The sequence below is a fragment of the Macaca nemestrina genome, chromosome 15 (genome assembly GCF_043159975.1).
Source record: "Macaca nemestrina isolate mMacNem1 chromosome 15, mMacNem.hap1, whole genome shotgun sequence".
Taxonomy (NCBI): Eukaryota; Metazoa; Chordata; class Mammalia; order Primates; family Cercopithecidae; genus Macaca; species Macaca nemestrina.
The window spans coordinates 106209648-106232054 of record NC_092139.1 but is presented as its reverse complement, the minus strand read 5'-3'; the positions used below and the strand labels follow the sequence as shown (position 1 = coordinate 106232054).

The 22407-nt window shown below is 42.7% G+C and overlaps 2 protein-coding genes and 1 long non-coding RNA gene across 19 annotated transcripts in view; 2 read left to right on the top strand and 1 right to left on the bottom strand.

The window, feature by feature from the left end:
• The window catches only part of LOC105464444 (family with sequence similarity 227 member A), an 80131-nt gene extending 69790 nt beyond the window's left edge, over window positions 1-10341 (top strand). For 6 of the 12 annotated variants that reach the window (XM_071080598.1, XM_071080600.1, XM_071080601.1 and 3 more), the window contains one exon: window positions 1588-8687. In XM_071080598.1, the coding sequence (XP_070936699.1) occupies window positions 1588-1658 (71 nt within the window). In that variant the 3' untranslated portion in view covers window positions 1659-8687. Of the gene's footprint in view, window positions 1-1587; window positions 8688-10227 lie in introns of those variants that run through there. The other 6 variants (XM_071080594.1, XM_071080593.1, XR_011614156.1 and 3 more) reach the window with 5 other exon arrangements.
• An 8971-nt stretch (window positions 10342-19312) lies between these two features.
• LOC105464450 (DNA meiotic recombinase 1) overlaps window positions 19313-22407 on the top strand; it is a 52635-nt gene continuing 49540 nt past the window's right edge. The window contains exons 1-3 of one of the 6 annotated variants that reach the window (XM_071080592.1): window positions 19313-19550; window positions 21321-21404; window positions 21987-22031. In XM_071080592.1, the coding sequence (XP_070936693.1) occupies window positions 21354-21404; window positions 21987-22031 (96 nt within the window). In that variant the 5' untranslated portion in view covers window positions 19313-19550; window positions 21321-21353. Of the gene's footprint in view, window positions 19551-19576; window positions 20141-21320; window positions 21405-21986; window positions 22032-22407 lie in introns of those variants that run through there. The other 5 variants (XM_071080591.1, XM_071080589.1, XM_071080588.1 and 2 more) reach the window with 5 other exon arrangements.
• Window positions 20752-21684, bottom strand: LOC105464449 (uncharacterized). Its single transcript, XR_976829.2, has 3 exons — window positions 21629-21684; window positions 21346-21410; window positions 20752-21043 (listed from the first exon to the last, which is right to left on the bottom strand). It is a non-coding gene; the product is annotated as an uncharacterized lncRNA (long non-coding RNA).

Sequence of the window (22407 nt, the reverse complement as noted above, 5' to 3'; positions counted from 1 at the left end):
AATTCTGGTATCAGCATGATGCCGGCCCCATAAAATGAGCTATGAAAAACTATTTGCTCTTCTATTTTTTGGAAGAGCTTGAGAAAAATTGGTGTTAATTCTTCCTTAACGGTTTGGTAGAATTCACAAATGAAGCCCTGTAGTCTTTCACTTTTCTTTGTTCAAAGGGAGATTTTTGATTATTGATTCAATTGTTTTATTTGTTATAAGTCTATGCAGAATTTTTATTTTTTTCTTGAGTCAGTTTTGGTAATTTGTGTATTTCTATGAAGTTTTCCATTTCATACAGCATATGTAATTTATTGGCATTTGTATTCTCTTACAAGCTTTATTTCTGTAAGGTCGGTAATCATGTTCCCATTTTCATCTATGTGTGTCCTTTTCTTGGTAGTCATTCAAACTCAGTTTGTTAATTTTATTGATAACTAACATTTTGTTTCCTTCAACTGACCTTCTATTTTTTCTATTCTCTATTTCATGTCCTCTGCTCTAATCTTAATCTCCTTCCTTCTGCCAGCTTCAGATTTAGTTTGTGCTTCTTTTGCTAAGTCTACAAGTCATAAAGTGAAGTTATTGATTTGAGATGTTTCTTCTTTTTAAAACATAGGCATTTATAGCTATAAATTTCTCTCTTAGCACTGCTTTTGCTTTATTCCATAAGTTTTATTATGTTATGTTTTTGTTTTTATTTCAAAATACTTTTTAGTATGTCTTATGATTTCTCCTTCAAGTTGTAGCATGTTCTTTCCAAATAAGGACAGTGAACCTAAATAGAAGAAGTATAGGCTGGGCACGGTGGCTCACGCCTGTAATTCCAGCAGGTTGGGAGGACAAGGTGGGCGGATCACAAGGTCAGGAGATCAAGACCATCTTGGCCAACATAGTGAAACCCCGTCTCTACTAAAAAAAAAAAAAAAAATACAAAAAAAAAATTAGCTTGGCGTGGTGGTACATGCCTATAATCCCAGCTACTTGGGAGGCTGAGGCAGGAGAATCACTTGAACCCGGGAGTCAGAGGTTGCAGTGAGCCAAGATCACACCACTGCACTCCAGCCTGGTGACAGAGCGATACTCCATCTCAAAAAAAAAAAGAAAGAAAGAAAGAAAGAAAAAAAGAAATGTGATGCTTTCGTGAAATATTAAAGGAAGTCCTTTAGGCTTGTGAGACTAGTCTCCATGCCATAGCCCAGCATATAATATTCTGAAGATTCACATCTGGAGGTGTAAAGCAGTAGGGAACACAGAGTTAGAAAACACAATCCAGGTTTTCAGCATCACCAGAGGGATGTCACCTCCAATGGGGTAGTACCTGCTTGCTGCCTAGAGGTTTGTGGGGCCCAGCTCAGATCCCATGCAGCAGTGTTCCTGTCAGTACTGGTGAAAAATGAAGGGTGGAGGCACCGGGGATGTGGAAGCCGTGGATGCCAGCTGTCCTACTCGACCACTTTCTCTGGAGGCAGGAGCACGCCCTCAATATTCCATGCACACAAGGATCACCACTGGCCACGCCACTGCTCACATGCAGTCTTTGAAGAAATTACATTTGTAAATTAATTTTTGTTTTTATTTGTTTGTTTCACCCACAGGAGGGGAAAGGAGGAGAGGAAAAGAGAAGAGAAGCAGAAGTTGAACATTTCCTTCCACTCACCAAGCCCTGAGGAGCTCCGCAACCTAGAACCAGGAAGCGCCTACAGAATCTGTGATATTTCTGCTATGAGGTGGAGTGGAAGAACAAGAAAATAAGAAAATTGTGGCCAAAGACTGAGAAATAGGAATCACGATTTCACCATAGGGGAAAGATTCCATTGTAGTTTTTCTAGGCTGAGTGAAAAGCAGGAGTAGAGAGTTGGTGCTTGGGTCACTACATGTATTCATACATTTACTCTTTCACTCAGTATTTTATTAAATGCACGTTGGTAAGTACGTTACAAATATGACCTCATACAAAGGTTAAACTTTCATACCAGCCATATGAAGTAGGGATTATGCACTGCATTTTACACAGCGGCAAGCCCAGGTTTAGAAAGGTTTCTGAAGTTCTCTGCTGTAGACACTGGGTAATTAACACTAGATAAGACACAGTCCCTGTTCTCAAGGGAGTCACCATCTGGTAGAGGGAAGACAGACGTATCAACACATTAAATGCTCTAAGTATTGGACAAAGGAAAATGAAGGCAGAAGCCTGGGAGTCACACAGAAACACTTTACAGATGTCATGTCCATGGGCCGAGTTTAGAAAAGACAAGATGTTTGCCAGGCGGAAGGAGGGCATATTGGAAAGAGGCCGGCAAGCCCAGTGGTTAGAGGAGCAGGGGGCAAAGGCTCAGAGGCAGCATAATAGAAGCGCCTATCAAATTATCAAATTAATAGTTCTACAAAGCTTGTTACAAAAAATTGCACTCCTCTAGGCCGCTTTTCCTTTTCCCCCACAACACTTTCCTCTATTTTTTTTTTACTTTCCTCTTTTTTAACTGATCATTTTGGTATTTTTTCTCCACTGTATATCTAAATACCACACTGCTGCAGCTTCTTCTTTTTTGTTTGTGGTGTGTGTGTTTGTTTGAGACGGAGTCTCACTCTATTGCACAGGCTGGAGTGCAGTGGCGTGATCTTGGCTCACTACAACCTCCACCTCCTGGGTTCAAGTGATTCTCCTGCCTCAGCCTCCCAAGTAGCTGGGATTACAGGCACCTGCCACCATGCCTGGCTAATTTTTATATTTTTAATAGAGATGGGGTTTTGCCATGTTGACCAGGCTGGTCTTGAACTCCTGACCTCAGGTGATCCACCTGCCTCGGCCTCCCAAAGTGCCTGGATTACAGGCATGAGCCACTGCGCCCCACCCAGCTTCCTCTTGATTTTTCCATGTTAGGCATTATCTATTGACTTCTCAGTAGGAAAGATGAGGGCCGGGCTCTCTCTCACACATGCACACACTTCCCATCTCCCATCCTCCCAATGGGTTTATATTGTAATTTTGGTTGGATCACTAAGCAGCATAATGATACCATAACATTATTGCCAGCTGAGCCATAAAGTGTACTATAGTTATTTTTTCCTTTCTTGTAAAAGTCTTGATATCCCTGGAACTGAGTCTATTTATTCATCTCAATTTGCCTGTTCTCTTGCTTGTTTTTTGTTTTTTTTTTTTTCTTTTGTATTTACCACAGTGCATCTCCAAATTATCCATTGGTTGTATAAATCTCCCAGTTCATGCAGACACTTGACACAGTCTGTCAATTTCACCTTCATTTCTCAGCCTTCTCACCTGCTTCACCTGAGTGAATTTCTAAACTGTTCACATAATCCTGGGGATTCCCTTTTTCATTCTCTTGATCATAACTGGTTTTTTAATGTTTCTGTTGGTGTCTTTATGGTTCACCCACAGAGAGGCAGAGATCACTAAGATGTCAAAAGCAACACAGAAAAAGGAGGTATTCATCCTTGATGTCTCACCTTCCAGCTCATTTGAGTGAATCTTTGTCCAAGAATTGAGAGAAACTTTATAGGTAAAGCATGCACATGTTGTCTGATTTAATCTAAAATAGAAACAAGAAAACAAAAAAAATAATACTGCAACTAGGGACACATTTAGTCAGTCCCAGTTCATGGGACAAGGAATATTAAAGTTCACTCCTACCATGGCCAAAGTCAGGATTTAAATGTAAATTAATTTTTTCATTTAAAAAATTTAGGCCGGGCGCGGTGGCTCAAGCCTGTAATCCTAGCACTTTGGGAGGCCGAGACGGGCGGATCACGAGGTCAGGAGATCCAGACCATCCTGGCTAACACAGTGAAACCCCGTCTCTACTGAAAAATACAAAAAACTAGCCGGGCGAGGTGGTGGGCGCCTGTAGTCCCAGCTACTCAGGAGGCTGAGGCAGGAGAATGGCGTAAACCCGGGAGGCGGAGCTTGCAGTGAACTGAGATCCGGCCACTGCACTCCAGCCTGGGCGACAGAGCGAGACTCCATCTCAAAAAGAAAAAAAAAAAAAAAAAAATTTAAATTAGGCCAGGCGCTGTGGCTCACACCTGTAATCCCAGCACTTTGGGAGGCTAAAGTGGGCAGATCACGAGGTCAGGAGTTCAAGACCAGCCTAGCCAACATGGTGAAACCCTGTCTCTACTAAAAATACAAAAATTAGCTGGGCGTTGTGGCAGGCGCCTGTAATCCCAGCTACTCGAGAGGCTGAAGCAGGAGAATTGTTTGAACCCGGGTGGCAGAGGTTGCAGTAAGCCAAGACTGTGCCATTGCTCTCTAGCCTGGGCAATAAGAGTGAAACTCCATCTCAAAAAAAAATTTTTTTTTAATTAATTTTAACTAACTGAAAATTAATTTTTTCAGAGGCAGAGTCTCAGTCTGTTGTCCAGGCTGGAATGTAGTGGCACAGTCATAGCTCACTGCAACCTCAAATCCTGGGCTGAAGCGATCCTCCCACTGCAGCCCCCCAAGTAGCTAGGACAGGACTACAGGCACGCCACCATGTCTGGCTAATGTTTTAAGAAACTTTTTGTACAGATGGGATCTCACTGTGTTGCCCGGGCTGGTCTCAAACTCCTGGCTTCAAGTAATCCTCCTGTCTCGTCCTTCCAAAGCACTGGGATTATAAGTGTGCCACCGCACCTGGGCTTATTATTATTATTGTATAGCATAATAATATAATAGTAATCATAGGCGATGTCATTTATTGAGTACTTACTATGTGCTGAATGCTCTGCTAAGCCTGGTTTAGACATTATCTCAGTTAACCTTCCTGGTGTCCCCACAAGATGGATATTGTTACCTCCGTTTTCTCCTAGGAAGAAACTGGGGCTTGGTGGGGATGATTAGGTATTTGCTAGATGTCTATTCTGTACCATCCCTGCACCAGGCCCTGTGAATACGGAGATAAATACACAGTCCCTGACCTTATGAGGCTCACAATCTGGAAGAAAGAGAAGGATGTGTAAACCAGTAAATGCATTAATGCTCTGATAGAGATCTGCATGGAATCTGAGAAAAACCAAGACAGGTGAAGCCAGTGTGCCAGCAGCCCTTTGGGACAGAAGATATTTCACTGAGGGGCACAGGCACAGGGGTTGGTTTGCCAAAGGACCAGCAGCTGGGCTGAGGGGCTTAGGTTTTATCATTTGAGCTTCAAGGCACAGGGCAGTGACCTGGTCTGTGCTAGAACAGTTCACCTGTCACAGCCAAGAGGAAAGAAATGGTGCAGATGGCTGTTGGCCCAAACCAAGCAGCAGATAAGCAGATCTTGGGACACATAGCTCATCCCTCAGATACACATCTTCACTTGAATCCTGAGTAGAACTCTAGGTGACCCCCTTGGAGGCTATTACCCATGTAAAAGGGGATGAAGGAAAGGTAAGAGGGAAGGAGCTCAGGCTTTGGCATGAGAAAATTTGGGCCTTTGAATCCCTGCCCTGCTTCACCATATGGATGTGTGACTCAGCATAGTAGCTTTGCAACTTGACCTTTCTGAACATGCTTTCTTGACTGCAGAAGGGGAACGCCTATCTAGGAGGGTTGTTGTGAGGATTAGATGAGATAATTTATGCAAAGTTCTTGGCACAGTACTTTTCATTTTGTAATTGCCACAAGCTGTTATTGTTATTGTTGTTATTGTTGTTATAAAGTGTGCTCTTCTTGGCCGGGTGCGGTAGCTCACGCCTGTAATCCCAGCAATTTGGGAGGCTGAGGCAGGTGGATCACCTGACGTCAAGAGTTCAAGACCAGCCTGGCCAACATGGCGAAACTCCATCTCTACTAAAAATACAAAAAAATTAGCCAGACGTGGTGGCGGGTGCCTGTAATCCCAGCTACTCGGGAGGCTGAGGCAGGAGAATCGCTTGAACCTGGGAGGTGGAGGATGCAGTGAGCTGAGATTGTACCGTCACACTCTAGCCTGGGTAACAAGAGTGAAACTCCGTCTCAAAAAAAAAAAAAAAGTGTAGTTTTCTGAAACCAGAACATGTTGAACACCTGCCAAGTACAAGGCACCATGTGGGACAGATAAGCAGAGCACTCTCTTGCCTTCCCTTTACTACCCCAGTCATCGTCAACTCTTCATTTGCAGTTTCTCTAGGAACCACACTTTCCTATTTCTCGACCTTTTGTCTGTTGCTGCTTCTGTACCTGAAAATGCCTTCTCCTCCCTCCTCTTTTTTAACTGCCAACATCACTAATTCCTGCTCTTCCTCCAGGACCCTGCTTAAATGTCCCCTCCTCTTGGGAGCCTTCCCTAATATACCAGGAGCAAGGTAGGCACAAGTGCTCCACTGCGTTATGCTCCAACAGCATTCTGTGCCATCCCATTATGGCAGCAGTTACCATAGTAGATTGTAATTGCCTGTTTACCTATCCGCTGCTACCATTAGCCCCCATACAGCAAGAAAGTCTCCTTGTTTTCTAAGCCCAGGGCAAACTGCATTTCTGTCTCTCAGGACCATTTGTTGCACAATCCAAGATCATCCCTGCATGGACCCTTTCCAGAAATTACTGAGGACTCAGAACTGTAGGCCTCTCAGGATGTTAATGATGAAAAAACCTGTCTCTGCTCTTTGTAAATATTAGAACGGAAAATTATGGGAAAGAATTATTTGCCCTTTATAAGGGAAGAGGGTAGAGCATCAAAGGTAACTAACATTTAAAAAGCATTTGCTATAATGTGGGATAAAGCAAATGGGTAATTGTATGATATTCTAATTCTGTCATCCCCAGTGTTGCTGAAAATCCATATTCTGAGCATGGAAGAAAATAAATTCAAATGTTAAACTAGAAGAGATGAAGTTAAAATCCTATAGTCCTGATTTTGAATTACTTATGAATTGATGATGAAATGTATGTTTTAGAACACACAATTGCCTGAAGAACAGGAGGGATAGCTAGAGAGGGGATAGGAGGGAAGCTGGAAGGGGTTAGAAAGAGGCCCAAAGAAACTTTTGGGGGTGACAGATATGTCTACTATCTTGATTGTGGTGAAAGGCTCATGGGTGTATACACACCTAAACACACTTTAAATGTGTGCAGTTTCTCATATGTCAATTATACTTCAATAAAGCTTTGTTAAAAAACCAACAGGCCAGGCATGGTGGCTCATACCTGTAATCCCAGCACTTTGGGAGACTAAGGCAAGAGGATTGCTTGAGGCCAGGAGTTTGAGACCAAATGGGGCATGAGACCTTGCCTCTGCAAAAAATAAAAAATTCATCGGATGTGGTAGTGCACACCTATAGTCCCAGCTACTAGGGAGGCTGAGGTGGGAGGATCACTTGAGCCTGGGAGCTCAAGGCTGCCATGAGCTATGATTGTGCTACTGGACTCAGCCTGGGTGACAGAGCAAGACCATGTATGGAAAAAAAATAACCTGGGCCAGGTGCAGTGGCTCACACCTGTAATCCCAGCACTTTGGGAGGCCAAGGCAAGGTGGGTGGATTGCCTGAGACCAGGAGTTTGAGACCAGCCTGGCCAACATGGCAAAATCCTGTCTACCCAAAATACAAAAATTAGCCAGGCATGGTGGTGCACACCTGGAATCCTAGCTATTCGGGAGGCTGAGACACAAGAATCACTTGAACTTGGGAGGCGGAGGTTACAGTGAGCTGAGATCGCACCACTGCACTCCAGCCTAGGTGACGGAGTGAGACTGTCTCAAAAGAAAAAAAAAAAAGGAAAGGAAAGGGGAAAGGAAGAAACTAATTGGATGCCAGGGAACCACCTCATTATTTTGAAAACTGGTAAGTAAATTTAATAAGCATTTATCTTACCATTCCCATATGAACTATATTACCAGGTGACCAAATAGTAGAGGAAGAGAAGCTTGTCTTTAGAAACAATCCACCTAATAAATTCAGAAATAATGATAGACTTAAATTATCACCATTTTGCAACCCCCAATGAATTAATGGATCTAGGTTGATCATCCATGGCTGCTTACATCACAAAAGACAAACAGCTATTAAATGCCTTCTGATGTTAGACCATAAGACCACCTATCAAATAGTCTTACAAATAAGTAAACCTGAATGTGATCTGAACTCTAGACCCAACTACCATAACAGGAAATACAGAGGATGGGGACAGCATGGTAAATGGTAAATGACACCTAGGGGATACAATCAGCAAAATCCAGGCTATGGAAAACTCCAGGGCAAATGGTTTCATCTTTTTCAACAAATAAGTTTCAAGGGAAAAAGAGAGAGGAAATATATAGATTAAAAGAGACTTAAAAGAAGACATCAGTTGCCAAGCATGATGGCCCATGCCTGTAATCCCAGCACTTTGGGAGGCCAAGGTGGAAGAACTCCTAGAGCCCAGGAGGTGAGACCAACCTGGGTAACATAGTGGGACCTCGTCTCTACAAAAATAACAAGTAAAAAGTAGCGGGGCAAGGTGGCATACGCCTGTAGTCCTAGCTACTTGGGAGGCTGAGGTGGGAGAATTGCCTGAGCCTAGGAGTTGGAGGGTTCAGTGAGCTATGATCATGCCACTACACACTCCAGCCTAGGTGACAGAATGAGACCACATCTCTAAAAAAGAAGAAGAAGACATCAATTGCAACATGTGGACATTGTTTGGATCCCATTGAAACAAACTTACAATGTGGCATTTGAGCCTGGCACGGTGGCTCACACCTGTAATCCCAGCACTTTGGGAGGCCGAGGTGGGCGGATCATGAGGTCAGGAGATCGGGACTATCCTGGCTAATCCAGTGAAACTCAGTCTCTACTTAAAAAAAAAAAAAAAAAAAAAAAAAAAAAAAAAAAAAAATTAGCTGGGCATGGTGGCAGGCACCTGTAGTCCCAGCTACTCGGGAGGCTGAGGCAGGAGTATGGCGTGAACCTGGGAGGCAGAGCTTGCAGTGAGCCAAGATTGCACCACTGCACTCCAGCCTGGGCGACACAGTGAGACTCCATCTCAAAAATAAATAAATAAATAAATAAAATAAAATGTGGCATTTATGAGACAAATGGATATTTGAATCCTAAATATTTTATATATAAAATTATTTTTAGGTGTGATAATGGCATTATGGTTATTATATTTTTTAAAGAGTTATTACATTTCAGAGATATATACTGAAATATTCACAGATGGAATTATAAGATTGATGGAATTTGTACTCAGATAATATGGGAGAGAGAAAGTGGATGGAGGTATAGGTGAAACAAGATTGACCATATGTTGAAAATTGTTGAAGATGGGTGATGGGAATATTATACTGTTTTACTTTTGTGTATATTTGATATTATCCATAATTTTTAAAATTAAAAGCATTTACCATGGACACTTCTAAGCATATTTTACACACTGTTTTATTCTCATCTCACTAAAGCTCTGTGAATGAGGTACAATTTACCCCATTTTCAAATTGAGGGTCTTCTTGTTTAAAGCACCATTACTCCTGGCTTGGGACTTCTGTTATACAATATTCTCCTAGTATTCTCTTTGCCCTCTCTCTTGCCCCTCCAATTAATTCTCCACACAGGAGCCCACATACTTCATATGTATTAACCCATTTAATTCTCACAACTCAGTGTCAATACTATTCTTGGTTTTCAGATGACGAAACTAAGGCACAGAGAGGTTAGATAATATTCCCAAGACCACACAGCTAGTGAATGGCTGAAGTGTGCTGTACATCTGGCTTAATTGCTGCTCCTATGTGTACTTATGACAGGAAAATAAAGTCAAGATATGAATATACAGACCTGCCATATAATGGTTTAGCATGTCGGTTAAGAGAATGGACACTGGTGCCAGACTGTGAGCCTCAGGCAAGTTACTTAACCTCCTGGCGCCCCAGTTCCATCATGTAAATAGGGGTGATAATTGTTCCTGCCTCATGGTATCTGTGTGAGGAGTGGATGCATGAATCTGTGGGAGGCACTTAGAACAGTGCCTGACACATGGTAAGTGCAGCATTTGTTGGCTATCGTGATCATTATTGGGTGTTCAACAAATACTCGTTCCTTTTGGCCTCTCTCCTTTAATTTTGAAATTAAAATTCTCCAGCAGAACCACTTGCAGTTCCCCAAATAAGCCTCTGTGTTCCTTCTGCCTTCCCCGCCCTGCCCAATTAACAAATCCTCTCTGATCCAGCCCCAAACCAAGGGCCACCATCCCTGCAATCCCAGAGGGAGCTCTACTTGGTTCCCAGCTGCATGTCTAATCCCTCTTATCCTGCCTTGTGTGGTGATTATCTGTTTCTGCATTGTCTTCTCTACTAGACTCATGGCTCCTTGAAGGCAGGTACCTGTCCTTATATCCATCAGAGACGTGGAACTGAGCAGTGTTGAATAATGCTGGTAAAATAAACTGTCATAGCAAGCCTCTCTTGGACAGCTATGTGCTGAAGTTAATCACGAGGTCAGGAGATCGAGACCATCCTGGCGAACACGGTGAAACCCCGTCTCTACTAAAAATACAAAAAATTAGCCGGGCGCGGTGGCGGGTGCCTGTAGTCCAGCTACTCAGGAGGCTGAGGCAGGAGAATGGCGTGAACCTGGGAGGCAGAGCTTGCAGTGAGCCGAGATCGCGCCACTGCACTCCAGCCTGGGGCACAGAGCGAGACTCTGTCTCAAAAAAAAAAAAAAAGGTTTTCCAATTTGGACTGAAAAACTGAGAAAGCCCAAAATGACTATTGTATATATATGTATGTATGTGTATACATACATACAGTCATGTGCCACGTAACAATGTTTCAGTCAACAGCTGATTTCAGTCAACAGCTGACTGAATATATGACGGTGGTCCCATAAGATTATAAAGGAGCTAAAAAATTCCTATCACCTAGCGACTCTTAGCCTTCATAATGTCGTAGCATAACGCATTACTCACGTGTTTGTGGTGATGTTGGTGTGAACAAACGTACTGTGTTGCCTGCCAATCATATAAAATATAGTACACAATACGGGTGTAATGGTAATAAATGACTATGTTACTGGTTTATATTTTATTTATTTAATTATTTAATTTTCAGTGTTCTTTGGGTATGGTTTATGTATTTACTATCTTACAGTTTTTATCATTATTTTAGAGTGTACTCCCACTTATTTAAAAAAAATGTTAACTGTAAAACAGCCTCAGGTAGGTCCTTCAGGAGGTATTACAGAAGAAGGCATTGTTATCATAGGTGATGACAGCTGCATGCATGTGATTACCCTAGAGACATTCCAGTGGGACAAAGATGTGGAGGTGGAAGACAGTGATATTAATGATCCTGACCCTGTGTAGGCCTAGGCTACTGTGTGTGTTTGTGTCTTCATCTTTAACCAAATAAATTTTAGGTTAAAAAAAAAAAAATTGGCCGGGCACGGTGGCTCACGTCTATAATCTCAGCACTTTGGAAGGCCGAGGCAGGTGGATCACTTGAGGTCAGAAGTTCAAGACCAGCCTGGCCAACATGGTGAAACTCTGTCTCTACTAAAAATACAAAAATTTGCCAGGCGTGGTAGCACACACCTGTAATCCCAGCTACTCGGGAGGCTGAAGCGGGAGAATTGCATGAAGTTGGGAGGCGGAGGTTGCAGTGAGCCGAGATAGTGCCACTGCACTCCAGCCTGGGTGACAAAGCAAGACTCCATCTCAAAAAAAAAAAAAAAAAAGCCAGGCATGGTGACTCATGCCTGTAATCCCAGCACTTTGGGAGGCTGAGGTGTGTGGATCACAAGGTCAGGAGATTGACACCATCCTGGCTAACACGGTGAAACCCTGTCTCTACCGAAAATGCAAAAATTAGCTGGGCGTGGTGGCACACGCCTGTAATTCCAACTACTCAGGAGGCTGAAGCAGGAGAATCACTTGAACCCAGGAGGCGGAGGTTGCAGTGAGCCGAGATGGCACCATTGCACTCCAGCTTGGGCAAGAAGAGCGAAACTCCGTCTCAAAAAAAAAAAAAAGAAAAGAAAAAAAAAGAAGCATTTTTAAAATAGAAAAAACTCATAAGGATATAAAGAAAGAAAATATTGTTGTTGTATAGTTATACAATGTGTTTGTGTTTTAAGCTACTCCAAAAGAGTTTAAAAGTTTAAAAGAATTAAAGTTTATAAAATAAAAAAGTTACAATAAGCTAAGGTTAATTTATTATTAAAGAAAAATATTTTTGTATAAATTTAGTGTAGCCTAAATGTACAGTGCTTATAAAGTCTACAGTAGTGTATAGTAATGTCCTAGGTCTTCACACTCACTCACTGACTCACCCAGAGCAATTTCCAGCTCCATTTATTATAAATGCCCATTTATTATAAGCTCCATTTATTGTAAGTGCCCTATGTAGTTGTACTGTTTTTTTATCTTTTTTTTTTTTTTTTTTTTGAGACGGAGTCTTGCTCTGTCACCCAGGCTGGAGTGCTGTGGCCGGATCTCAGCTCACTGCAAGCTCCGCCTCCCAGGTTTACGCCATTCTCCTGCCTCAGCCTCCCTAGTAGCTGGGACTATAGGCGCCCGCCACCTCGCCCGGCTAGTTTTTTGTATTTTTTTAGTAGAGACGGGGTTTCACCGTGTTCGCCAGGATGGTCTCGATCTCCTGACCTCGTGATCCGCCCGTCTCGGCCTCCCAAAGTGCTGGGATTACAGGCTTGAGCCACCGCGCCCAGCCTTTTTTTAATCTTTTATACTATATTTTTACTGTACCTTGTGTATGTTTAGATATGTTCAGATACACAAATATTTACCATAGTGTGATAGTTGCCTACATTATTCAGTACAGCAACATGCTGTACAGGCTTATAGCCTAGGAGCAATAGGCTATCCCATGTAGCCTAGGCCTGTAGTCAGGTATAGCACAGAGTATACTAGGTCTGTGTAAGTACACTCTATACTGTTCACACAATGACCAAGTCGCCCAGTAATGCATTTCTCAGAGTATATCCCCACTGTTAAGTGACACGTGACTGTGTGTGTATATATACGTGTGTAAATATATATACACACATAATATACAGTATTTAATATGTAAAACATTTATATTTAACTTTTATGTGTATATATAACCCATAAAATATGTATAAAACACATACATGTTTATATTTATGTATATATAAAATCCTTTTGGGCTTTGTCATTTGTTGTCTATCTTATACATGTATGTTATATATCAATATATTAAAAGTTTATATAAATGGTTATTTATAAAAGAAGTTTAAGTTAAACCAGAAATTCATTTGTGCCTAGATATTTGTACTTCTTTAAATCTTGTTCCAAGTAATGTGTTCCTTTAAAGCCTATATGTAAATGAAAATATTTACTATTTAATTTCTTTCTTTTTTTTTGAGATGGAGTCTCGCTCTGTCACCAATCTGGAGTGCAGTGGTGCGATCTTGGCTCACTGCAACCTCCCCCTCACGGGTTCAAGCGATTCTCCTGCCTCAGCCTCCTGAGTAGCTGGGACTGCAAATGCATGCCATTGCACCCAACAATAAGTCAAGTTTTTGCCCTGACATTTCATTTATCTAGAACTTGGATAGATTTTTCTAGAACTTGCATGGAGTCTAATTTTTTCTCAGAACAGTACTCAAGTAGGTGAACAGAAATTGGTAGCATGTGAGCAATAACAGGACATTTAGCCACCTGGCTGTGGTATATTGGATTATGGTTAAATAAACTATATTTATGAAATTTAAAAGGTGCAAGGGAAGAAAACATGATTAAAAAAAAAAAGGACAGACTAAGACTGAAGTGAGTATCAACTGTTAATCACGACACTTAGGTTAGAATGACCTGTTTATGCCTTTTTCTTCCGTACGTACAACAGAAAGCAAGATAGGTCACCAGCAGCTCTACTGGAGCCACCCATGAAAATTTGGCCAGTGTTCGTGCTCTTGTCATGTCTGCCCAAACCAGCAAGGTCTGATTCAGAAATACGGCCTCAGCCGGGTACGGTGGCTCACGCCTGTAATCCCAGCACTTTGGGAGGCTGAGGCAGGCGGATTACTTGAGGTCGAGAGTTCCAAACCAGCCTGGCTAACATGGCAAAACCCTGTCTCTACTAAAAATACAGAAATTAGCTGGCATGGTGGCAGGCCCCTGTAATCCCAGCTACTCAGGAGGCTGAGGCAGGAGAATCACTTGAACCCAGAAGGCGGAGGTTGCAGTAAGCCGAGATGGCACCACTGCACTCCAGCCTGGGCGAAAGAGCAAGACTCTATCTCAAAAAAAAAAAAAAAAAAAAAAAAAAAAAAAAAAGAAAAGAAAAGAAAAGAAAGAAAACGAAAAGAAAAGAAAAAGAAAAAAAAGATGGCCTTAATGTGTGCTGCCAGTCAGTACACAAAGGATATAGGTTTCATTAAGTTGGACTAAGTGATCTTCCTTGAATAGATTATCCAAGGCATCCACTCAATGAAAGAAAAAAACTCTTTTTACATAAAATAAAAATTTAATTTTTTGGTTTTTCTTTTTTATTGAGATGGAGTCTCCCTCTGCTGCCAGGTTGGAGTGCAGTGGCATGATCTCAGCTCACTGCAATCTCTGACTCCCTGATTCAAGCAATTCTCCTGCCTCAGCCTCCTGAGTAGCTGGGATTACAGGCATGCTCCACCACACCCAGCTAATTTTTGTATTTTTAGTAAAGACGGGGTTTCACCATGTTTGCCAGGATGGTCTCGATCTCCTGACCTCGTGATCCGCCTGCCCTGGCCTCCTAAAGTGCTGGGATTACATGCGTGAGCCACTGCAACTGGCCTAAAAAAATTATTTTTAAAGGAACAACCTGTTTATGGGTCTGCGTCTCCCAAGCATTGTTGCTTTCCACAGCAGAGACTTAGTCACCTTTCTATCTGTGTGCTTAGCACAGTGCACACTATTTTTCCTTTAATGTATTTTTCACAATTCTGCTTATATAGTTCTTTGTATAAAATCTATCTTTCCTACTAGACCGTGAGCTCTGTAACAGCTGTGAAATAACCAACTCTTTCTTTGCCAGGACATGGAAACTAGTACAACCAAATATTTCCATGAGCTTTAAATATTTATCAATAGCCTTAAAATTGTCCTTTCAATCAATGATTATACATCCAGAAATCTACCCTAAGAAAAGGGATCCTCAGCCAGGTGCAGTGGCTCATGCCTGTAATCCCAGCAATTTGGGAGGCCAATGTGAGAGGACTGCTTGAGCCCAGGAGTTCAAGACCAGCCTTGGCAACATAGTGAGACCCCATCTCTATTTTTTTTATTATAAATAAATAAAAGTAATCCTAAAAAATAAACTATGCAAAAAGATGCTGACACTAATTAGTAATGTCCAATAATAGGGAAATTGTTAATAATACATTCAATGAAATATTATGCAACCATTTAAAATTATGCTTAAGACATGGAAAAATGCTTACTAGGCAACTGAAAAAGTAGGATTAGAAATTACCTGCTCACACCTGTAATCCCAGCACTTTGGGAGGCTGAGGAGGGCAGATCATGAGGTCAGGAGATCGAGACCATCCTGGCCAACATGGTGAAACCCCGTCTCTACTAAAAATACAAAAATTAGCTGGGCATCGTGGCATGGACCTGTAATACCAGCTACTCAGGAGGCTGAGGCAGGAGAATCGCTTGAACCAGGGAGTCAGAGGTTGCAGTGAGCTGAGATCATGCCACTGCACTCCAGGCTGGTGACAGAGTGAGATTCAGTCTCAAAAAAAAAAAAAAAAAGAAGTACATATTCAAAACTATATACAACTTTTGCCTTTTATTTTGCTAATCATTGCTTCGAATAAAGATGGGAACTTTGGTTTTTGATTTTTTGGTTCATAATCTTACAGATTTTTTTTTTCTTCTTTCTACTTTTCTGTTTTTTTCTGTAAACCTATAGTAAACCCCTTTAGGTTAATGCAAATCCACACACTGCAGAATTAGTATCTTTCAGAATATTCCCTCTGCTGAGGCAAGAAACACAATATTTGAAATGTCTATGTAATCTAGAAGTGTAAGAAAAAACAGCATGACAAGATTGATGGAACTAGAATACTGAGGAAAAAAAGAGAAAGTTTGGCAAATGTAAGAGGTGTTTTACTAGTCATTCATTCTCCAAATAAGTATTGAACTCCAGCTAAATGCAATCTCTTAAGTTAGTACTTATTCCCTCTTATTACCTGACTAATGAATTACTCATGGGTGTCAGCCTCTAATGCCATGTTCCCCAGTTACCCACAAACTGAATAAGATGTCCCTCCCATGCGTTCCTATGGCACCCCCATGCCTTCTTGTAACTGGAGGTGAATAATGTAAGGCCCTAGGTTAAAATTTTAATCGACTCTTTACAAACAGCAGTCATTTTAAGCCTTTATGTAGCCAGGGGAAGGAGCCACTAAGAGGTACACGTCTCAGCAATAGGCTACAAGTACCTTATTCTTAAAGGCAAATTATTTGAAAATGGAGATAAAGAAATGGAACACTGCTGGACACAATGGCTCATGCCTGTAAACCCAGCACTCTGGGAGGCTGAGATAGGAGGATCACTTGAGCCCAGAAGTTTGAGACTAGGGCAACATGGTGAAACCACATCTCTACAAAAAAAATACCAAAAAATTAGCTGGATGTGGTGGCTTGTGCCTGTAGTGCCAGATCTTTGGGAGGCTGAGGTGGGAGGATCGCTTGAGCCTGGGAGATTGAGGCTGCTGTGAGCCAAGATCTTACCACTGTACTCTAGCCTGGGTGACAGAGGGAGACCCTGACTCAAAAACAAAAAGCAAAACAAAACAAACAAATATGTTTAAGGGGAATTCTACCCAGTGAAATTTGTACGTGATGAGCCTTCATTCTTTAGTTCTCTACTAAAGCATTTCTCAAATTCAAGCTCTTGAAATTTCAAGAATATGTATCAGCAAGCATCACTTTGTAGAAGCCCAACTATATGCGCTGGAATCCTGTGCCTCTATTTGGTTATAAGGTGACTGTCCACAGAGGGGCAGTAAAGTGTAATAGTTTAAACTTCAGGTCTTAACTATAATCCCACTGCCTATTTCTTTATTTCTTAAAGTATTATAAAAATGACATAAAATTTTAAAATTGTATAGAGAAATTGTGGACTTCCTGAAGGATTTGAAAAATTAGGCAAGCTATGTTATCCAGTTAATAATTGACACAAAAGCTCTGGTTTGCCATGGTCTATATTGTGGATAGGAAAGTACCATTTTGCCATGCAGGATATATATTTTTAAATATAAGCATACTTATCAATTTTTCTTTTCCTTTTTTTTTTTTTTTTTTGAGACATCTCACTCTGTCTCCCAGGCTAGAGTGCAGTGGCACGATCTTGGCTTACTGCAGCTTCTGCCTCCTGGGTTCAAGCAATTCTCCTGCCTTAGCCTCCCGAGTAGCTGGGATTACAGGTATGTGCTACCATGCCCGGCTAATTTTTGTATTTTTAGTAGAGACAGGGATTCACCATGTTGGCCAGGCTGGCCTCGAACTCCTGACCTCGTGATCCACCTGCCTTGGACTCCCAAAGTGCTGGGATTACAGGCGTGAGCCTCCGCACCCAGCCACTTATTATCAGTCTTTCATGGCTTCTGAGTTTTGTATCATACTTAAAAAGATGTTCCTTATTACAAAGTAATTTTGAATGTCCCATATTTTCTTCTAGTACTTTTATTATTTTATTGTTCAGATTTAATTTTTTTATCTGTCTGGAATTTATTTTGGTATAATGTGTAAAGTGTGGTTCCAATTTTATTTTTCTTCCAGATGGTTACCTAGTTGTTCTAACACTATTCACTGAATTCATCATTTCTCCACTGATTTGAAATGCCACCTTCATGATATTCAGAGTTTTTGTATGATACGAAAGACTAATTTTTTTTGGTTCCGATTTGAGTGGAAAGGTCTTCATGTGCACTTTTTAACTGCCCCAGAGTTTGTCGTTGTTTTAAACATTTTAAAAGTTGTCTCTAACCATCAATATGATACCCAAATAAGATCTTTCTCCTCCCTTCATGAATTTGTCATTACCCAGCTCATTTTAGTTTCTTTAAGTGTACTGCACACAACCTTCAAATATTATGAACATTTCTCTCTCCCAGCTGTCACTACACCAAACTACATATGTTATATTTCCCTAAATCATCTTGCTGTGCTCTTTGCAGCTCTTCTGTAGACTGTTGATGTCTTCACCTAACGAGTTGCTCAAAAGTTCCCATAATTATTTAGGTGAGGCCTCAGAGTGAAAGCCTTTCATCACTATCCAGTTCCTTCCCCAAATGGGCATTCATTTCCATATAACAGGGACGGCTATGTTTGGGCGAAAATAACAGATTTGGAAGCACAATGGCAGTTATTTGTTGGATCTTGAAACGATCCACCTGTTGGGGGCGGGGGAGCGTCCTACACAAAAATGCCAACTGCTATTGTGGGAATGTTTTGCTATTTATTCCAGCAAAATGATTCAGACAGAAAAAACAAAAAAGGATCGCCCTGTACTAGGTCTTGAACCCAAAGAACTGTTTGCACAGAGATTCATCCAAGATACATCACAGCCTCCACCTCGGCAGCTGCTCTCTCAAATGTTTCCTGACTCTCCTCAAGTCAGTCTCCGCGTGAGGGGAGGAGGAGGACGCTGCCAGCGATGGCGCTGCTGGCACGAAGGCTGGCCTGCGACTTCTATTTAAAAGCCGAACCAAAATATACTTGGCGTCTGTGGTCTATTTAAAACTTCAAGTTAAGACAGAGAAAAAAATTACTCTCCATCCTGAATGGGCCTTGGGTATCTCAATCACAGACAAGAGTGGCAAATGGTGAGAGTCAGAAAGTGGGAAATTAGGAACGCTGAGGGAGCACGGCCAAACTCTGAAGCCAGGCATGAAAACCCGGAGGCGAAAGAGAAGTCATGGGCAGCGGCGGCGGGGGGAAAGGGGCCCGGATTCGACCTTCTAACCCAAGGCTCCATCTGCGACCCTCGCGACCAAGACCTATTGCCAACGTCAGCCACCTCTGCTCAGCGCCCCTCCCCCGACTCAAGGCGTCCTCCTCAGAACCCCTGCCTCAGGGTCCTCTCCCGGACTTTAGCGAGGTGCTCAGTTCGAGGGACGCCCCAGCTCAACGGTCTCCTCCCTTCAAGGCCCCGCTCCTCAGGGCGCTCCCTCCACAGCGCCCCTCCCTCACTCCCTCACCTCAGCGCGCCACGCGCCGGAGGCTCCTCTTGGTTTCCCGCCCCTCAGTCCTCGCCCCGCCCCCTCGCCCTGCGCCCTGCCCCGACTCTCCCCTCGCTACGCCCCCTGCAGGCCACGCCCTCTGGTTCCCCCATCTGTGAGCCCGCTCTTCCCCCGCCCCTCCTTCTTCGCCCCGCCCCCATAGCTCCCCTCCCCGCGTCGCCCGCTGTGGGCCCGCCCGCTCCCTGCCCTTCCACCCTCACCTCGCCTCCTCACTCTGCGCCCCGCCCCGGCCCCTTGGTCCTCCCCCCGCCTTCCTCATTTGGCGCCAAACCCTGTGGTCAACGGCGCGCGGGTTTCCAGGCTCCGCGTTCTGGGCCCGAGTTAGAATCCTGTCAGCTGAGGACTGGAAAGGTCGGGCGGGGGCAGAGGGGCTTCACCTTGAAAATCTCGGGGAGACTGTGGGTACGAGGGGGGTAAGTGGCATAAACGGACAGCGTGCGAAGACTGAGCGGACGCTCGTTTTGAGAAGGCGCGCTTCCCTTTCTCGCTCTTTTTTTTGGGGTTCCCGGGCTAGCGACTCTGAGCGTTCCGCTCCGACCCCTGGGGAGGAATTTTAGTGACCTTGAGGGATTTCCAACCTCCTTATTTTCAATCTAATCGGACCTAAGTCTAGGAGAGCCCGCCTCATCCTCCTGACCAGGGAATCCCCTGTCAGGAAAATGTCCGGCGGCCGCACGGGGTCTGCCCAGGCCTCCTGCTGAGGGAGGCGTCGAGGGCGACCCGACCGCGCTGCTGCCCCCACCAGAGGGGACAGCTGGGTGGTCTTAAACCGGGGGATTGGGGAGCCCTGCCTTCAAGCCAACCGTTCAGTCCATCGACGGCTCTTTGAGAGATGGGGGACAATCTTTTCATTTCATCACGGGGAGAAGAAATGGATGTTTTTTTCTTCGATGGGGACAGTAAATGTGGAATTGGGGTACTCATAGCTAGCCATCTGAAGGACAGTGTCCCCGAAGATCCCATCCGAACGGTCTCGGTTGCCTTCCATCCTTTGCGGTTTGAGGTGCTGGGTGGTAGGACCCTGCTCCTGCCTTCGTATTAATAGTTCGTTCCCTTTGTTCTAAGGTCCAACCCCTGACTTTGGTATCAAATGAGGAAATGGAATCGACCAAGAAAAATGATTATTTGTACCGCATTTTATTGTAATAAACACAATCACGCCTTGTGGATTCCTGAGATTTCTCTTTGGGTCTACAATGTTAAAAACTGTAACTGCTTATCAGCCTTACTATAATATTATGATCCACCAATTTTTTTTTTTTTTTTTTTTTTTTTTTTGAGACTGAGCCTCTCACTGTCGCCCAGGCTGGAGTGCAGTGGCACAATCTCGGCTCACCGCAACCTCCGCCTCCCAGATTCAAGCGATTCTCCTGCCTCAGCCTCCCAAGTAGGTGGGATTACAGGCGCCCACCACCATGCCCGGCTAATTTTTTTTTGTATTTTTAGTAGAGACGGGGTTTAGCCAGGCTGGTCTCGAACTCCTGACCTTGTGATCTGCCCTTCTTGGCCTTCCAAAGTGCTGGGATTACAGGCAGTGAGCCGCCGCGCCCGGCCCACCATATTTTTAAATCTTAAAAAAAATCATGAAACTAGTAAATACTGTGAAAGAAAGTATAGCTAATGTTCTATGAAACAAAAAGGTAGGTGTTACAGGAGTACCCATTCATAATCAGCAGACAGGAAGGCATTCATCATAGATGAGAAAAATAAAATCCATTTATTGAGGACAAAGTTGGAGGTGCCAGGGAGGACACAAGGAAGAATGATATATTGTCAAGGTTCTTAGAGTTTTGTTGTTAAACATACACAAGAAAGATTAAAAGCAATAAGCAATTTTAAATAACATTTCAAGGCAGTAATAAAGTCATGATTAGCTGTGCAATGGAAACCAGATGATAAGTGATCACTGTTGGGGAAAGAGAAGAAACTAATCACCCCCCAATTTGCCCCTCAGGCACCTGTGTGCATGTGGGGACACGCACACACACACATGCACACACACACACACAAACACACACACAAGAAATAATGCCACATGCCTCGCAGAAAGAAGATAGACTGGCCTAGTCTTTCCAAGTTAAATGCTTCTCTTATTGTCCTTCTAGTCCTTGGTGACTTTGAAATGAAATCAGAGGCCCCTGGACAAAGGACTACTTCTTACATAATATTTCTTTTTTTCCCAGAAGTGATTATTTTTCTTTTGCTCACCTTTCAACATGAAGGAGGATCAAGTTGTGGCGGAAGAACCAGGATTCCAAGATGAAGAGGTATGACTAGAATGTTGAAAGATACATAGATATTCGGTCATTCCACAAAAATCAAGTTCCTTCTCTGTTAGCTACTATTTTTAGAAACTGAAAGTAGAAATAACACATAGTTATATATTGCAAATATGCAACAACTTGTTTGGCAAGGATGCTAAGATTAGCTACTTAGCAACTGGTATGAAAGTATTTTAATAACTTAACAGCTGGTATGGCCATACTGATACCTGTATACACTGGTACCGAATAGCAGCCTGGTCCTAGAGGAAGGAGTTTAGGATCTGGAGGGGAAGAGGGTTGAGAAAACATATTTAAAATAGGTCAAATGTTGTTCCAGTCCTTTGGGTAAAGGTTTCAAAATTTTAGGGAGGACATGACAAAGGTAACTGGTTTCCCAGCCCTTTCAATGTTGGTGCTTCTAAGTATGTGTTTGAAAAACAGTATTGATCTTTCCTCAATCTCTAGAGAAGTGGAATTTGAGGCATTTTGGAGTGACTCATAGTATTGAATTACCTCTTTAAAAGATGTGAAATAGCTGGATATGAAGAATCAAAGCTTCATTTTTTTCTGTTTCATCTCCTTTAGGAATCTTTGTTTCAAGATATTGACCTGTTACAAAAACATGGAATTGTAAGTAGTTTTTCAATGCTGTGTTAAATTATCTGATTCAGGATTTCTCAGCATCAACCTTACGGACATTTGGGCCTGGATAATTCTTTGTTGCAAGGGGCCGTCCTGTACATTGTAGGGTGTTTGCAACATCCTTGGCCTCTACTTACTCACTGCATGCCAGTAGCACCCCTGCAGCTGTGACAATCAAAATGTCTCCAGACATTATCAAGTGTACCCAGAGGACAAAATTAAGTTCTATACGTCAGATGACTGGAATAAATGATGTTGGCAGAAATCCAGCCTTTGAATAATGAACTGGGTGGATTTCCTTTTTTTTTTTTTTTTTTTTTTTTTTTAATTTTTTTTTTTGAGACGGAGTCTCGCTCTGTCTCCC